Source organism: Adiantum capillus-veneris, chromosome 16 (genome assembly GCF_014529385.1).
Source record: "Adiantum capillus-veneris isolate H3 chromosome 16, ASM1452938v2, whole genome shotgun sequence".
NCBI classification, from domain to species: domain Eukaryota; kingdom Viridiplantae; phylum Streptophyta; class Polypodiopsida; order Polypodiales; family Pteridaceae; genus Adiantum; species Adiantum capillus-veneris.
Window position 1 is genome coordinate 129,199,190 of NC_140946.1, and position 20,466 is coordinate 129,219,655.

The 20,466-nt window shown below is 47.3% G+C and overlaps 1 protein-coding gene across 2 annotated transcripts in view; it reads left to right on the top strand.

Annotated features, from left to right (window-relative positions):
* Positions 1–19,520, top strand: part of LOC147439854 (anoctamin-like protein) — a 151,767-nt gene extending 132,247 nt beyond the window's left edge. For both annotated transcript variants that reach the window (XM_086485586.1, XM_086485587.1), the window contains exons 14-17: positions 18,229–18,311; positions 18,422–18,529; positions 18,893–19,051; positions 19,266–19,520. In XM_086485586.1, the coding sequence (XP_086341712.1) occupies positions 18,229–18,311; positions 18,422–18,529; positions 18,893–19,051; positions 19,266–19,376 (461 nt within the window). In that variant the 3' untranslated portion in view covers positions 19,377–19,520. The remainder of the gene's footprint in view (positions 1–18,228; positions 18,312–18,421; positions 18,530–18,892; positions 19,052–19,265) is intronic.
* The last annotated feature ends 946 nt before the right edge of the window (positions 19,521–20,466 follow it).

Genomic DNA, 20,466 nt, shown 5'->3' on the forward strand with positions numbered 1-20,466 from the left:
CTGCACTCTGGATGTCGAGAGAGTATGGCTCGAATCTTCTGTTGTAGTCTCCGTCGATGCTGTGTAGCTCCTCTCCTCAGTCGCGGTCGTCTGTATCTCTGTAGCTCCAATGCTCGGTCGATGAGAGTGCCAGTAGTGGTCGAATGAGTGTGGGACGAGCTCTGCAGTGGTGGCTGCTCCTCTGGCTGTCCCATATCTAGTGAAAAGAAATCTGTAATGTGTCTCTGGGACTGCCTCTCTCTAGCTCTCCCCAGTAAAGTGTCTCTACACCTGTGTAACTCAAGTAGATATAGTCCAAGACATCTCTGATCCTCATAACTCATGACCCTAGATAGAGGACCAAAACCCTAGAGAGAGAGAGAGAGAGAGAGAGAGAGAGAGAGAGAGAGAGAGAGAGAGAGAGATGAAATGTTATATTAACGTCTCCAAAAGGCCAAAATGGCCTATGACACCAATCTGTTACAAAATGGTGAATCTAATATCATATCTGGGTACAAAAGAACTAGAACAAAGATACTACTACTAGAATCCATCCTGATCTGCACTCTGGATGTTGAGAGAGTATGGCTCGAATCCTCTGTTGTAGTCTCCATCGATGCTGTGTAGCCCCTCTCCTCAATCATGGTCGTTTGGATCTCCGTAGCTCCAGTGCTCGGTCGATGAGAGTGCCGTAGTGGTCGAATGAGTGTGGGCCGGAGCTCTCCAGTGATGGCTGCTCCTCTGGCTGTCCCATATCTAACGAAAAGAAATCTGTAATCTGTTTCTGGGACTGGCTGTCTGTATCTCTCCCCAGTAAAGTGTCTCTATATGTGTAACTCAAGTAGATATAGCCCAAGACATCTCTGATCCTCATAACTCATGACCCTAGAGAAAGGACCGAAACCCTCTCTAAATAAAGCGGAGAGAGAGAGAGAGAAATGAAATGAAATGAAATAAAATGTTATATTAACGTCTTCAAAAGGCCAAAGTGACCTATGAGACCTAAAAGTTACAATGTGGTGGATTTGATACAAAGTCCGAGTAACAAAAGTAACAAAATGAAATGGAAATGACAATATGACAAAATGACTAAATGACTACTATGGAATCCTAAACTCCAAGGTGTGAACTAATCAGCTAGCTAGGATAGCTAAAATCACAAGAGATCCAGCATCAGTCGCTGGCGGATCTCATCAATCTCCTCCATGGTCAGTAGTCTAATCGGGCATCGTGCATGTCGGGCCAAAGTGATCCGAATCCTCTGATGCAGCCTCCGTCGGTGCTGTGTAGTCCTCCATAGTCACGGGTGTCTTGATCTCCCCAGCTCGGTCGCCCGGTCGATCAGTGTGCCTCTGGCGTGAGGCGGCGAGCTTTTTTGTGGTAGTAACTCCTCCGGGTGTCCAATGTCTGCTCTAAAGAAGTCTGTGATCTGTCTCTGAGACTGGCTAGCCTCTCCTCTCATCAGGCTCTCTTTGTGTCTGCGCAGCTCGAGCAAAAATAAACCCAAGCATCTCTGATCCTCGTACCGCATGACTCTGGAGAGTGGTCCAAAGCCCTCTCTGAACAAGCAGTGGAAGCGGCCTTGTATCTCGTAGTAGACGGGGCAGTGGCATGTGTAGTGCAACTCTATCTCAGGCTCTATGTCACATAGGGGGCATGTCCTGGCCTCTGCTGGTACTCCGTTGTATCTCCCAGTCTCGATCCGCAGCTGGTGTGAAGATGTGCGTATCTGGCCAATAGCACATCGTACCCCATGAGACAAGTGTGTGTCCATGTACCTGGGCCTCGTCACAAAACCGTCCTCCGTAAGCTGGAGAAGATGCTCTCTATAGAAAGCCATATTCGTGCCCAACTCCTGTGCTGGCTGTATCCATGTCCTCCTGGTGTCTAGCTGAGTCAGGTCCTGGCGGATGAGCCTAGTGATCTCGGACTGTGTAAGAGTCAGAGAGGGTGCATCCAGTGAGTACTGGAAAGGAGGCAATCTGTCTATGCTGAACCCATGTGCCTGAAACCATGATGTCATCTCCCCATACCAGCATGTTGTATCTCCCTGCATGGATAACTGGAGAGAGAGAGAGAGAGAGATGAAATGAAATGAAATGATATATTAACGTCTACAAAAGGCCAAAATGACCTATGAGACCAACTGATTACAATGATGAGTCTAGTACCAAATCTGGGTACAAACAAAGAAAACTACAAACTAAAATCTGAGATAGGAGTGCTACGGACTCCTATGGGTGGCTGGTAGGCTGCGCAATGGTATCATGCCACAAAGGTACAAAGTGGGGATAAGTGTCACCATGATACAATATACCAGTAGCATGAAGCCTATCCTGATCGACACTCTGGGTGTCGTGCTTGAATCCTGTGAATCCTCTGCTGCAATCTCCGCCGGTGCTGTGTGGCTCCCCTCCTCAGTCGCGGTCGTCTCGATCTCCCCAACTGTATAGCTCGGTCAATGAGAGTACCGTTGGTGTGTGTATGGGTGGGAACCGAGCTCTGTGATGGTGGTGTCCCCTCTGCCTCTGTGGTACTCAGACTGAAGAAATCTGAGATGCGTCTGTGGGGCTGTCTCTGTCTATGCCCTCTCAATAGAGAGTCTCTATGTCTCTGTATCTCAAGTAGAAATAATCCGAGACATCTTTGATCCTGATATCTCATGACTCTATCTAACGAGTCAAAACTATCTCTGAATAAATAATGAAAGCGTCCTCGTATCTCATAGTAGACTGTGCAGTGACATGTAGTGAAACTGTCTTTGGCTCTGCATGGCATAACTGACACATCCTACTGTCTGCTGGTATGCCTCTGAATCTACCTGTCTCAATCCCAAGCTGGTGTGAAGATGTGCGAATCTGGCCTATGGCACATCGTAACCCATGAGATAGATGCGTGTCCATGTAGCTGGGCCGTGTGATAAGTCCGTCTGTCGTGAGTTGGAGAAGGTGGTCTCTATAGAAAGCCCTCTTCGTACCCAACTCCCGTGCCTCTATCCATGTCCTGCTATCAAGCTGGATAAGATCCTGCCGAATGAGTAGTAATCTCCAGCCGTGTAAGAGCCAAGGATGGTGCATCAAGAGAATACCGGAAAGGGGGCAGCCTGTCCATGCTGAAACCATGCCTCTGAAACCATGAGCTCATCTGTGCATACCAACAGGATGTATTTCCCTGTAATGCCAGCTGTCTGGATGACTCAAGAGCAAGCCTAGCATACCTGTCCCTGGTGGTGTCCCATAAGCTGGGTACAAATGATACTGATCTGGTGAGTGCCTCAACCTCCATAGGTGGGGCAACCAACTCCGCTCATATGATGTCATGTGGAACTGAGGCCTTGGCTCTAATCAGCCTAGAAATCATAGATATCAAGGGCCTCTCCATATTACTCCATCCAGCATTGTCAACAGACGGTCCCCAAACTTGAACCCCGTAGTGCATAACTGAAGCGACTGCCCTGCTACAGTCACTTCACAGGACATACAGTTGGACAGTGGGTTACACTGGGACTACATTCACTTCACAGGACATACAGTTGGACAGTGGGTTACACTGGGACTGGTTCACACTGGACGGACCCTCTGGACGGACCTCTGGTCTGGGAGTGACACGTGGTAGGGTACCTACCGACGACCGAAGGTGGTCTAGTGGACCTCGTGGCCAGGTCACCACATGGCTGACATTTATGAGCCGTTGGTGGCTCTTTAAGGTGGTACATATGAGTAGTAGCGGTCGGTTATCTGATCATCTTCTTCACCTTTGGTCCTACGTCGTCGAGGTAGGGAGTCTGACACAGAGCACTGCTTCACCATCCCTGCACATCTGAGCCTCGACACCCCATTTGTACCTGTGAGCCCTGGGCTGGAGCTGAGTGTGCTGCCAAGCCAAAGTCTGTACATGGTTCTATGAGCTAGTCGAGTCCACATGTTCTGGTCCATTGTTGTGTCTCTGTTGTTATCCATTGTTTCTGTGTTTCATTCTGTTTGAGAGAGTTTTCATTTGTTTGAGTGAGATTGTCACGCACATTGCACTGAGGGGCACCCACACTGTAGAGAGCACGACACATTATCCGCGCTACAGGTGCTCTCATTTTGGCGATCACGGTGGGACCTCAACTGAAGTCTCACTCTGTTGAGTAGCTGGGTTCTTCGCTTCGCCTGTGCAGCCTGTTGGTCTGGTCCAGTTTCACCCTTGACAACTTAATCTAGCTGGTCTAGTCTGTCGCCTTGTTGGTCTGGTCCTCTTTCGCCCTGGGCCACCCAGTGCTCGTCCTGGTCTAGTCCTTCTCGTCCCTGGTCTAGTCCTTCCTCATCCTGGTCCAGGCCAGGTGGTCTAGTCACTCGCCCTGGTCTAGCAGAGTCTAGACCAATGTTCAGCCAAGGGAAGGTTATCTTGCCCAAGTGAAGGTATTCTTGCCCAAAGCTTGGTGGGGTTGGCGGTTACTGCATGACACATACAAGGAGGTCTTTGGAGCGTCAAAGTGCACTATTGAGTCCTCTGAAGTACTACCACAGACGGCGTCAACCCTTGGTGCCCAGTAGAAGCATATTAACCCCATCACCCATACCTACTCATACGGCTACCTCCATTCCTTCGACCGGTTCTACATCCTCCAGGTCACCTTCTCCGGTAAGGCTCTCCCCCTTTTTGTTACAGCAAGCTAGTGAGCAACAGACTCAGGAGCAAGAGGCCATGGAGGAGCTCACAAGTGTTCTGGCAAAGGTGAACATCAAATTCCCTCCCTTTAAAGGTCTCTCCACAGAAGATGCAGACGACCATGCTCGGAGGTTTGTCTCTCTTTGCAGAGGTCGTGGCCTCAACAGAGAAGACGCATACCTGGTGCTCTTTCCGTCCACCTTGGATGGTCTTGTAGATAAATGGTACAGTCAGTTTGCTGAAAACCACTTTACTACTTGGACCATGTTAAGATAGCAGTTCTGTGAAGTTTTTCGACCTGGGGATTATCAAGAGAAGATTCTAGATGAGTTGGCCAACCTGTTGCTCCAGCCCAAGGAGACATTTGCAGAGCTCATGACCAGAACAAAGTCCCTGGTCGCCAAGCTGCCTCAGCAACCAGGGGAATTCATGGTGAAGAAGTGGGTAGAGAAGGCTCTGCCTAAAACTTCTCAACAAAAGATCAGAGAAAGTCTCCATCCTGAAGCCAGTCTGGAGGACTTTGTTGCTACTTCTACTAGAATAGAGGGAGCAAGAAGGCAGTTCACTGACTCTCCTCAGTTAGATACTGCCCCTGTACTCGTGGACAGTCCATCAAATCCTTTAACTTCTTTATGCAGGGAACTGGAAGCCCTAAAGTTACAGCGAGCTCTTAAAGAGGAGAGGTCCTTCTCTCTTAAACAAGAGAAGCCTCCACATCACGAGGCATTGGAACAGATTAAGCACAAGCTAGAAGAGCTCAAGTGTGAGCAAGAGACTAAGGCTACGGTTTGGTGTAGCTCATGCCGCTCTCCAGGACACCCTCCACAGGACTGTCCCCTTCGCTCTTATTGCCACTTCTGCGAAAAATCGGGTCATGAAGATAAGGATTGCTATTATCTAAAGGGATTGCACAAAATACAGCAAAGTCTTGGTCCTACTCTCCAATAGGAGTTAGCACCATCATCCAACATGGTTTCCCACTACGGCCATCCCAACTACATGCCACCTTCGCTCAATACCCCTGCTATCCAAGGTATGTCAAGTACTTTCCCGACTCAGTTTTTATAATGCTAATGCCACCTCAACCCCTCAGAGCTTCTACACTTCAGCCTCCAACTCCATGCAGCAACCACCTCGTCCCCTGTTTCGTCCTTCCAATCGGCCCATACTCTGCTACAGATGCGGAGAATATGGGCATTATCAGAGCAAATGCCCTCTGCCAGAAGGCTCTTCTCCGTGCCAACTTTGCCCTGAGGCTCAGGATCACTACACTAAGGATTGTCCAAAACAACGCGCTTCTACCTCTGCGAGCCCAAGTCAGAGCCAACCCGAATTCAGTTTTCCCAAGATCAATTTGATAGTAGTTAGTACCAACCCCAAGCCACCACTTTCTGCCCATATGATTGCCTCTCAAGACAAGTTGCAGCTGGTAGAGGAGCCAGCTCGTGTCCTCACACGAGCTCAGAGGGCAGCCCTCGGCCTCAATCTTCCAGCAGGTACAACCCTTTCCTCCCCAATGCCTACACCTCCTCCAGCAGTGGACATGCCATCCACTAGTGCTAAGAAAGGATCTTTTACTATGCTCTCCGATATTGATGGGGCTTTCTTAGAAGCAGTTGTTGACTTACAAAAGATCAAGGAAACTGAGAAGACACTGATCCCAAGAGAAAAACCTACAGCAGAGACTATATTGAAGAATACCTTTCAACAAGTGTCCCTCTATGACATGCTACGACTAGATGCAAAGTTTAGAAGTGACACCCTTGCTGTTATTCAATCACTTTATCCTTGAGCGGGTCCTAGTGGCGGGCACCTCCCAGTGCGACCATCAGAGTCCTATATGATATCCAATCCCGCTGCTCCACTCACTGATTATAGAAGCCCTCGCCTGACAATGTCCGTTTTGGGTCGGCATTTCTCAGGAGTGATAGTGGATGGTGGATCTGGCATCAACCTGATGCCCGAGTTCACTATGTTAGCTCTAGGTCTACAGCCTACTCGCCCTGCTCCCTTTTCACAGTTACATTGGCCGATCAACGAACAGTATACCCAGTGGGCATGGTAGACAATGTGCCTCTGCAGGTACAAAACTTTACTTTTAACTTGGATTTTGTGGTGGTTCGTCTTCCCCAGGTTGAGGGCGGATTTCCCTTGCTTATTGGAAGACCATGGCTGCGACACACTAAAGCACTCCATGATTGGGGAAACGATGCAATGTGGATACATACTTTTGGCTCCTCGATGCAACCCATCCTCTTAGAAGGAGGCATGGATCCAGTGGTGCAGCAAGTTTCCGTGTCAATGGAAACCAACCCTGAACAAGAACAGCCTACTACACCTGAAGGGTCAGACGAAGATCTGTTGGAGTGGCTGGAGGCTACCAAATCTATGCCTTGTTATGGAGTCTCTATTCACTCTTTGCCTAAAGGTACACCCTCTTCAAATATTTCCATAGTAACTAAACCTAATGATCCACCTGAGCCTCTGAAGAAGCATAGAAGCAGCAAGAAATCCCCTCTACAGGAGTTCGCTCCCCCTCAAACATCAACCCCTTTGGTGTCTGCTTCTCCGACCAGAACAAAGCTCTCTTCTGTGCCTAGCAAACTCCCTTCTCAGAGCCCGTCCTACAAGATGAATTCCAAGATCATGATAGTTGTCTTGCTCATGATAGCTGTATGCTCCTTACTTGTACCTATCTACCCTTACCCCCTCGACCTTACCCACAATCAGAATGCCCACATTCTTAGGGTTCAGAGTTGTGGCAAAGAGATCATCAAGAGTGCCGAACATTGTTGTTCCCATCATCTACATGAGAGTCACCAAAACAATATAGAGCAAGCACTAATGTTCTCCCCAATGTTGTCCCCTATTGCTGTAGGCTCCTAGCGGCAGGCCCTCCTCCATTGGTGCCGGCTCCTACAGAAGGTCGCTTTCCAAAGGGACAAGCATGATGATCGCCTGTGCGGTAGGGCGGTGTCGCCTTGGCATATCCTTTCTTATATTGACTTTGGGTTGCAATCAGTAACGGTAAGTGATGGTGAAGCTCCGTATAACTCATTGGCCGCTTCTAAAGCTGCAGATTGTAGCAAGAAGCTTCAACGATGAATGAAGGCTGGTGGAGGAGAGTAGCTCCATCACCCCCGCCACTCCTCGTCCTCCCTGTCTATCCCTCTCCATTGCCCATCTCTTGCCCTATTCACCCCACCCCCGCCCTGCCCTAACACCCTTCCCTACCCCCCACCCCCTTGTCTATCCCTCTCGCCCTCTGTCCCTCCCCTCGCCCTAGCCCCTACCCACCCCCTCACTTCCCCTCTCGCCCCTACCCTCCCCCTCACTTCCCTCTCGCCCCTACCCAACCCCTCTCGCCCCTACCCACCCCCTCACTATCTCTCGCCCCTACCCACCCCCTAATTCCCCTCTCGCCCCTACCCACCCCCTCACTCCCCCTCGCCCCTACCCTCCCCCTAGTTGCCCCTACCCACCCCCTCTAAGCCCTCGCCCCTATCTAGCCCCCCAACCACCCCATTCCCCCTCGCCCCTACCTAGTCTCTCCTCCCCCTCCCTCAACCCTACCTAGCTGCCTAGTGAGCATATCACTTTGCTGTGGTGTACCCATCTTGTTCCAGTTGGGATTCTTGGACTATGACCCTATTTGCGGTGTTACTCGGGCATATGGTAATCCATCTTTTCGAGAAGAGTGTTGTTGCACAAAAGTATGGCAAGGTTCATCTGCAACTGCAAGCATGGACAAGGCTATGCGGCTATGCAATCATACATACTGGGTTCCTGCTTAGTTACAAGCTTAAGGTGATTGCAATCAGGAAAACATGTACGGATGCAGTAGCTAGTGGTTTTCCTTCACAGTTTTTTCAGTATTCCTCTCACCGAGACGGTGAGCGGTCTTGTGGCGGGCAACCTGTAGCAGGGCTACAGTCACTTCACAGGACATACAGTTGGACAGTGGGTTACACTGGGACTACAGTCACTTCACAGGACATACAGTTGGAGAGTGGGTTACATTGGGACCGGTTCACACTAGACGGACCCTCTGGACGGACCTCTGGTCTGGGAGTGACACGTGGTATGGTACCTACCGACGACCGAGGTGGTCTAGTGGACCTCGTGGCCAGGTCACCACATGGCTGACATTTATGAGCCGTTGGTGGCTCTTTAAGGTGGTACATATGAGTAGTAGCGGTCGGTTATCTGATCATCTTCTTCACCTTTGGTCCGGCGTCGTCGAGGTAGCGAGTCTGACACAAAGCACTGCTTCACCATCCCTGCACATCTGAGCCTCGACACCCCATTTGTACCTGTGAGTCCTGGGCTGGAGCTGAGTGTGCTACCAAGCCAGAGTCTGTACATGGTTCTTTGAGCTAGTCGAGTCCACATGTTCTGGTCCATTGTTGTGTCTCTGTTGTTATCCATTGTTTCTGTGTTTCATTCTGTTTGAGAGAGTTTTCATTTGTTTGAGCGAGATTGTCACGCACATTGCACTGAGGGACACCCACACTGTAGAGAGCACGACACATTATCCGCGCTACAGCGACCAAAGTGTCGAAAAGCCAGAGCTTTGTTCGAGGTTCCTGGAACTGAACCTGCGAACAAATCCTCTCTAAACCGCCTAGGGTTGCATAGGCACGAGTCAATCTAGCGTCTGCTGCCACTTTCAATGTGAACCTCGGTCCACTAAAGACCACCCCAAGATATGTGTATGCATTAGTGTACTCATACTTTCCTGACCATATGTGAATGTAGGTGCTGATCTCCTAACCCACTGTGGTGTGGTATTAAATACCATGACCTTGGTTTTACCAAGGTTGACAGACAATCCACTATCCCCTGCAAAATTATGCAATGCGTCCAAATGTCTCTGTATACCCTCTGGTGAGTCTGATATCAACACGATATCGTCTGCATACAATAAAAGAGGGATCCATGTCCCTGCAAGCTGAGCACCTCTATCTCCTCCTCTGTCAATATAATTAGAGACCTCATCAACATACATACCAAATAAAGTAGAGGACAATGGGCATCCTTGTTTCACTCCAATAGTGGAGTGAACTATGTCAGATATCCCCTCTGATGTGCGTACATGACCCATCACTGAACTGTACAATGCCATAATCCCCCATATCAGCTCTGTGGGTACCCCCAATTCCATAAGTCGGCGCATCAATCTGGCCCTCGGTACTCTGTCAAAAGCTTTGCAGAAGTCCACAAAGCTGCAATATATCCGTCTACCATGTGCTCGACCCTCAATGATAGCCCTGAGTGCAAAGACATGGTCCACTGTGGAGAAACCCCTCCTGAAACCAGCCTGCCCAGGTGCCCGTATGCCCATAATCTCTTCCCAACTACTCAGCCTATGCTCAAGGATGGATGCATACAACCGTGCCAATGTGTGTCCTACCATGATAGTACAGTAATTCCCCGGCATTGTGGGGTCTCCTGTCTTGAAGATAGGTACAATAGTAGATAATCTCCAAGACTCAGGAAAGTCCCCACACATGACACGGTTGAATAATCGTGCAAGCATCTCTGCCAACAAGTCCCCAGCATGTATAATGAGACCGGCCCGTGGGGCGGTAGGCTTTGGCTTTCACCCGAAATTCTTTACTTTAGACACACACACAAAGCACTTCGCAAAGGTAACCTGCAACGGGGATTAACAATTACGTACACACACGGCTCGGAAGCTAGAATGCCCCGAACAGACGCCGACAACCTGTAGGCCCCAAAATTGGCGCCCCTTTCGGTATTTCTTTATTCTTTAGGAGGGTAAATTACAAAGAAGAATCCTGGGAATCCTTTATCTATATCGAGCTAGATACCATCTGTTTTGGCCAAATTTTGGCAGCATAACAGCCCCAAAACTTGCGCGAAACCAATTCCCCTGCTGGAACTCTCTTCCACTGGCATAAACCCTCTGATTACTGCCCAAAAACAGTAAATTTAGCACGCTGTATTTACTGGTTTTTGCCCTGTTTTCAGCCCCAAACAGTCCCCTAACTGTCCTTTGCCAGTGGGGCACGATTCCCAATGGTTCTGGCGTTCGTATGGCTGAAAAACAGTCAATTTACAGCACATACACAACGCTGAAAATGCACCTCTAAGGTGAGGTTATGACCCTCACCGGTGCCTGCTTTGGAGTAGCAGCTAGCTACCCCTGTTCCTACTCAAGGAGGCTCTTGCCTGAGCACAAAAGCATGAAACCACACAACTGTATATCAGTCAAATGAAGAGCCCTCTTGTGGGGCATCACATAACTGCACGTAGGGGAGAGAGAGAGCAGTGTGTTGTGTGCAGGTCATCACTCCTAGCACCACACTGTACATAGAGAGGAAAGCAAAGCACTCCATAACTCTTAATCTGTGACAGGTTCTTAATGAAGCATCTCCCCAGCATAAATCAAGCGCCCCGTCTTCTGCCCTTGACCTGTAATGCATCTGTGAACAAATAGATGCAAAAGGAGAAGATTTCCATGGCTGCCAAAAATTGCGTATCGCTGAAAACGCAGAAAAACAGCCCTGTAAACATGCATATGACACCTTCCAATGCTGAAAATGAGCTCCTTGGACCTAGGTAAAGTCATGGGAAGCTCAAAAATGGAGAGAAATGGCTGAAAATCACAGTTATCAGCCTCCAAAACTGCTCCAAAAAGTCAGTTACCAGTTTTGTTCTCCCAGACTTGGTAAATTGACCAAAAAGTGCCACTTGGCACTCATACATGCAATTTTCTCCGGATTGGGCTTCTTGTTTAAAAATCTCTCAATTGGTGCATCAGTTGACTTTGCAGCAGAGTAATAAAATGTTCCCTTGGTCATAGTGAAGGTAATGACGCGAACACATTTCACGGCCCAAAATAGCAATTCCCTAATTTTTAGGAGATGCTTCCGTTGGGCTTCCACTGGTCATCTGACCATCTATATTCATTGGGACCGCATCCAAAAGTGCAATGTGGCCCAACTGTTGGATACTTTCTGTCGGGGATCCCACCTTGACTTTATGCCTTTATTGAGTTCACTTTCTTGTATCCACCAACTTGCCAAGTGCGACGAGGGGACCTACATGAACTTGCACTGAGCTTAGACATCCTCTTACTATACGAATTCCAGTGCCGGCCAACTTCCTGTCTGTGGGTGAAATTACCGTTCACATTGGCCATACAATGTCCGACCATTTGCAACTTCAAAAAGAGGGTCTCAAAAATTAAACAAAAATCATTGGAAAGAAACCAACAACTAAGGTTAGCAATTGCCACGTCCTCGTGACATACCCCCCTTTTGAAATCGCAAACGTCCTCGATTGCATACCATGAATACATGCCACTGATGATCTTGTGTTGTTAGCACTCTTTTATCATCGCATGTATTCGCAAGAAAGGTCATAATACATAGATACAAATGACTTAATGAGACCTTCATACTTTTGCCATTTCCATCTATTACACTGAATTCATATGTACATATGATGTGCTAGCTCTATCATTATCCCTCCTTTGCACACGTTGGATTGGGGCATAAGTAGGCTGTAACCCAAAGACCTCAAGGTAAAGCTGCAATACATTTGGTGACTTTGACAGTTCATGCTCTTCCATCCACTTTGCATCCATAGGTGGATAGTTCTTCAACTTCACCACATAGCATCTTGCAACCTGTCCCTTAACTTTTTACCTGTGCAAGAGGCTCTTGTCTCTGCAAGAGAGCATAATTCCACAACACTGACGTACCACCCACGACCAAGCAAGCTCAAATTTCAAGATGATTTTCCAATGCGTCCTAGAATCCAAGCAATCGCCTCAGAGAATCAGCAAGCAGCGTGTCACCTGGCAGACCCACATCACTCCCGCAGGAGATCTAGTGGCCAATCTACCACCGTGAGACCTCTCCCTATCTCATCTTGGTTCATACTTGCAAACCCTAAAAACACAGCAGAAAATCAACCCTAATTTGACCACTTTTTGGCAAGGCGAACATGCGGAATTTTCTGTCTGTCCTGTGAAGAGGAACCCTCTTCCATAATGCCCTTCCCTTTGTTGGCCATATGGTAATCCTGCGTTTCTGTACTCTGTGTCTTTACCCAAAACAACCGAGGCTCACTCTTTGAGGAAAAAGTGATTGATATCTCGGCAACGGAACCTTGAAACCGGCCCGTGGGGCGGTAGGCTTTGGCTTTCACCCGAAATTCTTTACTTTAGACACACACACAGAGCACTTTGCAAAGGTAACCTGCAACGGGGATTAACACATAAGTACAAACACAGCTCGGAAGCTAGAATGCCCCGAGCAGACGCCGACAACATGTAGGCCTCAAAATTCGGGCCCCTTTCAGTATTTCTTGATTCTTTAGGAGGGTAAATTACAAAGAAGAGTCTTGGGATCCTTTATCTGTATCGAGCTAGATACCACCTGTTTTGGCCAAATTCTGGCAGCATAACAGCCTCAAAACTTGCGCGAAACCAATTCCCCTGCTGGAATTCTCTTCCACTGGCATAAACCCTCTGGTTCTTGCCCAAAAACAGTAAATTCAGCATGCTGTATTTACTGGTTTCTGCCCTGTTTTCAGCCCCAAACAGTCCCCTAACTGTCCTCTGTCAGTGGGGCACGATTCCCAATGGTTCTGCCGTTCGTATGGCTGAAAAATAGTCAATTTACAGTGCATACACAGCGCTGAAAACGCACCTATAAGGTGAGGTTATGACCCTCACCGGTGCCTGCTTTGGAGTAGTAGCTAGCTACCCCTGTTCCTACTCAAGGAGGCTCTTGCCTCAGCACAAAAGCATGAAACCACACAGCTGTACATCAGTCAAATGAAGAGCCTTCTTGTGGGGCATCACATAACTGCACGTAGGGGAGAGAGAGAGCAGTGTGACAGATTCTCAATGAAGCATCTCCCCAGCATAAATCAAGCGCCCCGTCTTCTGCCCTTGACCTGTAATGCATCTGTGAACAAATAGATGCAAAAGGAGAAGATTTCCATGGCTGCCAAAACCTGCGTACCGCTGAAAACGCAGCAAAACAGCCCTGTAAACACGCATCTGACGCCTTCCAATGCTGAAAATGAGCTCCTTGGACCTAGGTTAAGTCATGGGAAGCTCAAAAATGGAGAGAAATGGCTGAAAATCACAGTTATCAGTCTCCAAAACTGCTCCAAAAAGTCAGTTACAAGTTCTGTTCTCCCAGACTTGGTAAATTGACCAAAAAGTGCCACTCGGCACTCATACATGCAATTTCTCCGCATTGGGCTTCCTGTTTAAAAATCTCTCAATTGGTGCATCAGTTGACTTTGCAGCAGAGTAATAAAATGTTTCCCTGGTCATAGTGAAGGTATTGACGCAAACACATTTCACGGCCCAAAATAGCAGTTCCCTAATTTTTAGGAGATGCTTCCGTTGGGCTCCCACTGGTCATCTGACCATCTATATTCATTGGGACCGCATCCAAAAGTGCAATGTGGCCCAACTGCTGGATACTTTCTGTCGGTGATCCCACCTTGACTTTATGCCTTTATTGAGTTCACTTCCTAGTATCCACCAACTTGCCAAGTGCGACGAGGGGACCTACATGAACTTGCACTGAGCCTAGATCCTCTTACTATACGAATTCCAGTGTTGACCAACTTCCCGTCTGCGAGTGAAATTACCGTTCACATTGGCCATACAATGTCCAACCATTTGCAACTTCAAAAAGAGGGTCTCAAAAATTAAACAAAAATCATTGGAAAGAAACCAACAACTAAGGTTAGGAGTTGCCACGTCCTCGTGACATATAATGTGCTCTGCTACCAAACCCTCATGATCTTGTGCCCGTCTGGTCTTCATCCTGTCAATGCATCTCAGTGGTAAAGAAGGTGCTCGTATTCGGACATGGCTGTGGTGGATCTGGTAGTGGTGGCTGTCCAGGTACAGTGTATAAAGATGCTGCATACTGCCCCCATATCTCTGTAGAAGTAATCACTGGTGGGGGAGACTGCTCATGGAATAGATGCCAAGCCTCTCCTGAATCTCTACTAAGGAAGAGCTGATGTAAATCTTGCTCCATCTGGACCAAGAAAGCTCTCTTCTTCCGTCGCACTAGTCGTCGTGTAGCAATACGAGACTATCTATAGGTGATCACTCCCAATTCAAGCTCCCGCTGTATCTGAGCTCTCCTCTGTCAACACTCCTCATCATACCAGCTGTTTTGAGGCATGTCCCTAGAACGACGTCTTTGACCAGGCTGAGTGTGTGGGTATGCCGCTGTCGCTGCCGCATGTATTGTCACTGTCAGCATAGATGTGATCTCCTCCACTATGTATACTGGCTCTGATGTGCATAAAAGCCTACGTATCTCCTCTGCATAGACTGAGTCAGTCGTTGTGTAAAAGTATAGCATGGATGTCCACCACCCCGTGAGGCCTGAGATGTATTGTACTTAAAGGAGACTGATAATGTCAAAAGTGTATGATCTACTGCTATCCCAACAGGCCTGGTCACTCCCAATTCAAGCTCCCGCTGTATCTGAGCTCTCCTCTGTCGACACTCCTCATCATACCAGCTGTTTTGAGGCATGTCCCCAGAACGACGTCTCCGACCAGGCTGAGTGTGTGGGTATGCCGCTGTTGCTGCCGCATGTATTGTCACTGTCAGCATAGATGTGATCTCCTCCACTATGTATACTGGCTCTGATGTGCATAAAAGCCTACGTATCTCCTCTGCATAGACTGAGTCAGTCTCTGGTGTAAAAGTATAGCGTGGATGTCCACCACCCCATGAGGCCTGAGATGTATTGTACGTAAAGGAGACTGATAATGTCAAAAGTGCATGATCTACTGCTATCCCAACAGGCCTGGTCCCCACTGTAAAATCCTGAATGTGAGAGATAGATAAAGCTCGGATGTGTCAGAACATAGTCTACAGTACTGGACCCATGTCTGTGTGGAAAACAAGTAAAACTTGTAGACGATGGGAAAGTCGGTAAACCATTCAGTATGGCTGAACTGTGAGTAGTCGTCATCTCCCTTAGGTATCTCCCATACTCTGTATGCTCTCTGTCGTGTGAGCATCTCTCAAGCCCCATCTCCTCTGGCTCTCGCTCTCTGAGCATCTCCTCTGAGGTGTCATAGATAACCGTCTGTGAACTGCCTGTACGGGCATTGAAATCCCCCAAAAGTATGATGTCTCCATCCCTGGAGAACTCCCAGATATCATCATCAAGTACAGAGTAAGGAGACTGTCCTCTGGCTGAAGCATATACTGAAGTGCTGGGAGGAAAATAGCATATGGCGATGTACAAGAAACGTCCAGTTTCTACCCTCAACCTCACCCACAAGTATCTGGCCTGATCATCTCTCCGAACTATGTGCAGTAGTGGCTGGAGCTCCTCTCTAAAAAGAACTGCTACACCTCTTGATCCTCTAGTCCCATGCTCAGATCTGGTGCATGTCCGGCAAGCTGTCTGCCATCTGTATCCTGATATATGCGGCATCAACTGTCCTGGAGCCTGATGAGTCTCTGAGTAGGAAACAATGTCTCTGTCTCTGAAGTTGTCCTGAAAGGCCCCCACATCAAGTCTATATGAACCATTACAGTTCCAAACCGCCATTCTGAGAGTGGTCCCATAGGTCTCGCACTGTCATGTAGAGCGGTATTCTGTAATCACTACTCGTCCATTTCTGTAGAAGGCTAACTTTCCCTTCTGCCTTGCTGCTATAATCTCCAACATGACCTCTCTCATATGTGCAAGCTGTGAGAGGGTAAGGTCATCTCCTAAAAAGATACCTGTTTTCTTGAGGGTTGGCCTCTTCTTTAAAAAGTCTTTCTTTTCTTCCATGGAGGGGAAGCGCAAAATGAGAGCCCGTTCTTTTGAACTCTCCCCATTACCTTCACTCTAGAGAGAGAGAGAGAGAGAGAGAGAGAGAGAGAGAGAGAGAGAGAGAGAGAGAGAGAGAGAGAGAAATGAAATGTTATACTAACGTCTTCAAAAGGCCAAAATGACCGATGAGACCAATTTGTTACAAAATAGTGAATCTAATACCATGTCTGGGTACAAAAGAACTAGAAAAAAGATACTACTACTAGAATCCATCCTCATCTGCACTCTGGATGTTGACTTATCGCACGATCAAGCAATGTGCCTCTGGTGCCGCTCTATTGTGGGGCCTGCGGGGCTATCTCCTTTGTCTATGATCGAAAGAATCCATCCTCATCTGCACTCTGGATGTCGACTTATCGCACGATCAAGCAATGTGCCTCTGGTGCCGCTATATTGTGGGGCTTGCGGAGCTATCTCCTCTGTCTATGATCGAAAGAAATCTGTAATGTACCGCTGCAGTTATATCTCCCTCCATGTGCCCCTCCTCAAGAGGTCTTCTCTATGTCTGTGTAGTTCCAATCTGATCGTGATATCTCATGACCCTAGAATGGTCCAAAACCCTCTCTGAATAGATAGTGGAAGCGGCCTCGTATCTCATAGTATACTGGGCGGTGACATGTAGTATAACTTTGTCTCGGGCTCCGTCTGACACAACTGACAGGTCTTGGACTAGGCTGGCACTTCTCTAAATCTACTTGTCTCGATCTCTAGCTGGTGTGAGGATGTGCATAACTGACCAATAGCACATCGTATCCCATGAGATAGATGAGTATCCATGTATTCAGGTCTGATCACAAATCCATCCTCCGTAAGCTGAAGAAGATGCTCTCTATAGAAAGCCATCTTCGTACCCAACTCATGTGTAGGTTGTATCCATGTCCTCCTGGTATTCAACTGAGTCAAGTACTTCCTGATGAGCCTAGTAATCTCTGCCGGAGTGAGGTAAATGGAGGGTGCATCCAACAAGTAGTGAAATGGGGGTAGTCTGTCTATACTAAAACCATACAGCTGAAACCAAGATGCCATTTGTGCATACCAACATGATCTATCTCCTTGTGATGCCAGCTATCGTGAAGACTCCAGGGCTAATCGAGTGTATCTATCTCTGGGGAGAGTCCAGGTGCTATGCATAAAGGAGACTTCTCGAGTGAGCGCCTCCACTACCAACGGAGGGCAGCAAGCTCCGCCTAACATTCTCATGTGGTACTGAGGCCTTTGTCCTAATCATCGGAGAGATCATAGAAACCAAAGGCCTCTCCATACATCTCCAACCATCAGCACTACCAATTCTGTTGTGATGGTCCCCTGAGGGTCCCCATATCTCCACTCCGTACATCATGGCAGAAGTGACGAGAGTGTCAAAGAGCCAGAGCTTTGTTCAAGGTTCCAGGAACTGAACCTGCGAACACATCCTCTTGAGTCTCTAGGTAGTTATGCTAAGAAGCAAGGGGCAGAGATAAAGTGGGTGAGAGAGATAGTAGGACAGAGCTTATCGTCCAGATGCAAAAGAGTTACAAGTAAATTTCTTTATGTTATTCATCTAATGATGTTTGCTTGGTAGACATATGTACTATGGGATATTAATCTGTGTATTTCGTACTAAAAGGGCGTTAGAAACCAACGTAAGAGGGTCTCTGAAGGTTATTATAAAGCTTATAAATGGGTAATGTTCTGTTTAAACTTCAAGATATCATTTGTCTATGAAATTGCTTACTTAAGTTCTTTTTCTTTTTCTTTAAAGATTTTTTGGAGTTGGCTCTACAGTTTGGCATGGTGGCAATGTTTGCGAGTGCGTTCCCTTTGGTTTTTGCTTTTGCCTTTGTTGTAAGTTTCTTGCTCCTCCATCTGCATCAATTTTGTGCCCTAGTTTTCTAGTTTTCGGATGGTGATGTTATTTGTATCAATAGATCAGCCTTTCCATTTGATTCTTGCAGAACAATCTGATCGAGATACGATCAGATGCATCAAAGCTTCTTCTTGTCCTACGACGTCCAGTACCTCGTGCAGTGAGCTCGATTGGAGCGTGGCTGAATATTTTCCAGGTACAGCCATGTAGGAGTACATGGAGTTGACTAAAATGGTGAACAAGTGCACAAGTAAATGAAATATAGAAATAATTAAAATGAAAAAATGAAAAAGCTTTTCTTTTGCTTTTCTACAAGGCTGTTTGAAATATTGAGTGAACATAATCATCCCTGTGTCGATGATTATGTTTTCTTGATGAGAGTTTTAAGGGTACATAGCCACAACCTGGCCATTACATAAACTTGTTTGGGACAATGTCTCTAGTATTCAAAAGTTTTGGTATCCCTATGGTTCTGTCATTGTTTTCAGGATGGTTGATGAATTGGATTAACGTAGTTGGATTCTCTATAATAACACTAACAACTATCCTTGTGTGGCAGTATCTGGGAGTCATTGCAATCTGCACAAATTGTGCACTTTTGATGTGCTTGTATGACCAGCAAGGGAAGTGGTCGATTGAACCAGGCCTTGCGGCCATACTCTTCATGGAGCATCTCCTTCTGCTGGTGAAGTTTGGATTTTCTTGCTTTGTACCTGAGGTGGGTCTCTCGCTCTCTCTCTATCTTTCATTTCTCTCTCTCCGGATATATCTTTAAGGTCTCTTGGGATAGTTTCCAACGACGCCAAAATTCTTTTGTTCTCTCTCTCTCTCTCATGTTTGTATGTACTCACCTACATACTACATAGTAGTAGCAATTTTCTGTATGTCCATAGGTTCTGAAGGTATTACTTGCTGATGTTCTGTTTTCACAGGAGCCAGCCTGGGTTAGAGCGAAGAAAATGAGCAATAAGGCTATACGTGAACAATACTCAAAGAGATTGTTGCACAATCTTGATGTGGATTCTTCCAAGAAAAGTACATAGTCAAACACTTTCACATTCTCATGTTGTAATCCATGTGTATAAACCCTGCATACTTTATAGTACAGAGGTCTCATGTTGTAATCCATGTATATAACTTATACGCCCTGTTTATTTGCTAGTACATGGGTGTTCATAAATTCTCTCTCTCTCTCTCTCTCTCTCTCTCTCTCTCTCTCTCTCCCTCTCATAACAAGTCTTGAGTTCAACTCTCGTCGAATAGATCTTTGAGGTCTCTTGGGATAGTTTCCTACGACGTGAAAAATTCTCCTCTCCTCTCCCTCTCTCTCTCTCTCTCTCTCTCTCTCTCTCTATCTCTCTCTCTCTCGTGGTAGATTGGTTATGCCATTTCCCTCTTGAATAACAAGTCTTGAGTTCGGATAGATCTTTGAGGTCTCTTGGGATAGCTTCCTACGATGTGAAAAATTCTCTCTCTCTCTCTCTCTCTCTCTCTCTCTCTCTCCAAGTGTGGTTGATTGGTTATGACATTTCCCTCTTGAATAACAGGTCTTGAGTTCAATTCTCGTCGGATAGATCTTTGAGGTCTCTTGGAATAGCATAAATCTTGCTGGCCGACATAGTGTCAAAGGGTTCGTCCTGCAAATACCAATCAGACATGCAATCCCCAACCACAGAGGCAGAACAGGCAAAAAGTCAGCCAGCATGTGCTGCCGCTCTTTCCAAAACCGACAGTAATGCACTCCCAATCCAAACCGGCTTCCTACGACGTTAAAATCCTCCTCCTCCTCTCTCTCTCTCTCTCTCTCTCTCTCTCTCCCAAGGCAGCAAGCACAGGAATGCAAGAGCACAAAGCTAGGTACAAGCAGCTTTGGGCAGTGCATATTGAGGGCAATGCTTGCTCGTAAGAGCTTCAGTTTGATACATGCGCTCAATTTCAGTCCTAAGGTCGGGCGCCCTCAGCTTAAGGCCAAAGGTCCAGCTCATTTCCTTCTCTCGCCACGGGCATCAGTAAGCCTTTCGATTAGACAGGTTTGATAAATTCTTTCTTGAACTAGAGGGTATGCTTGCTTAGCCCCACAGCTGGGCCACAAGCAAGTGGGTTGCTTAGGCAAAAGCATGGGGCTGCTTGGCT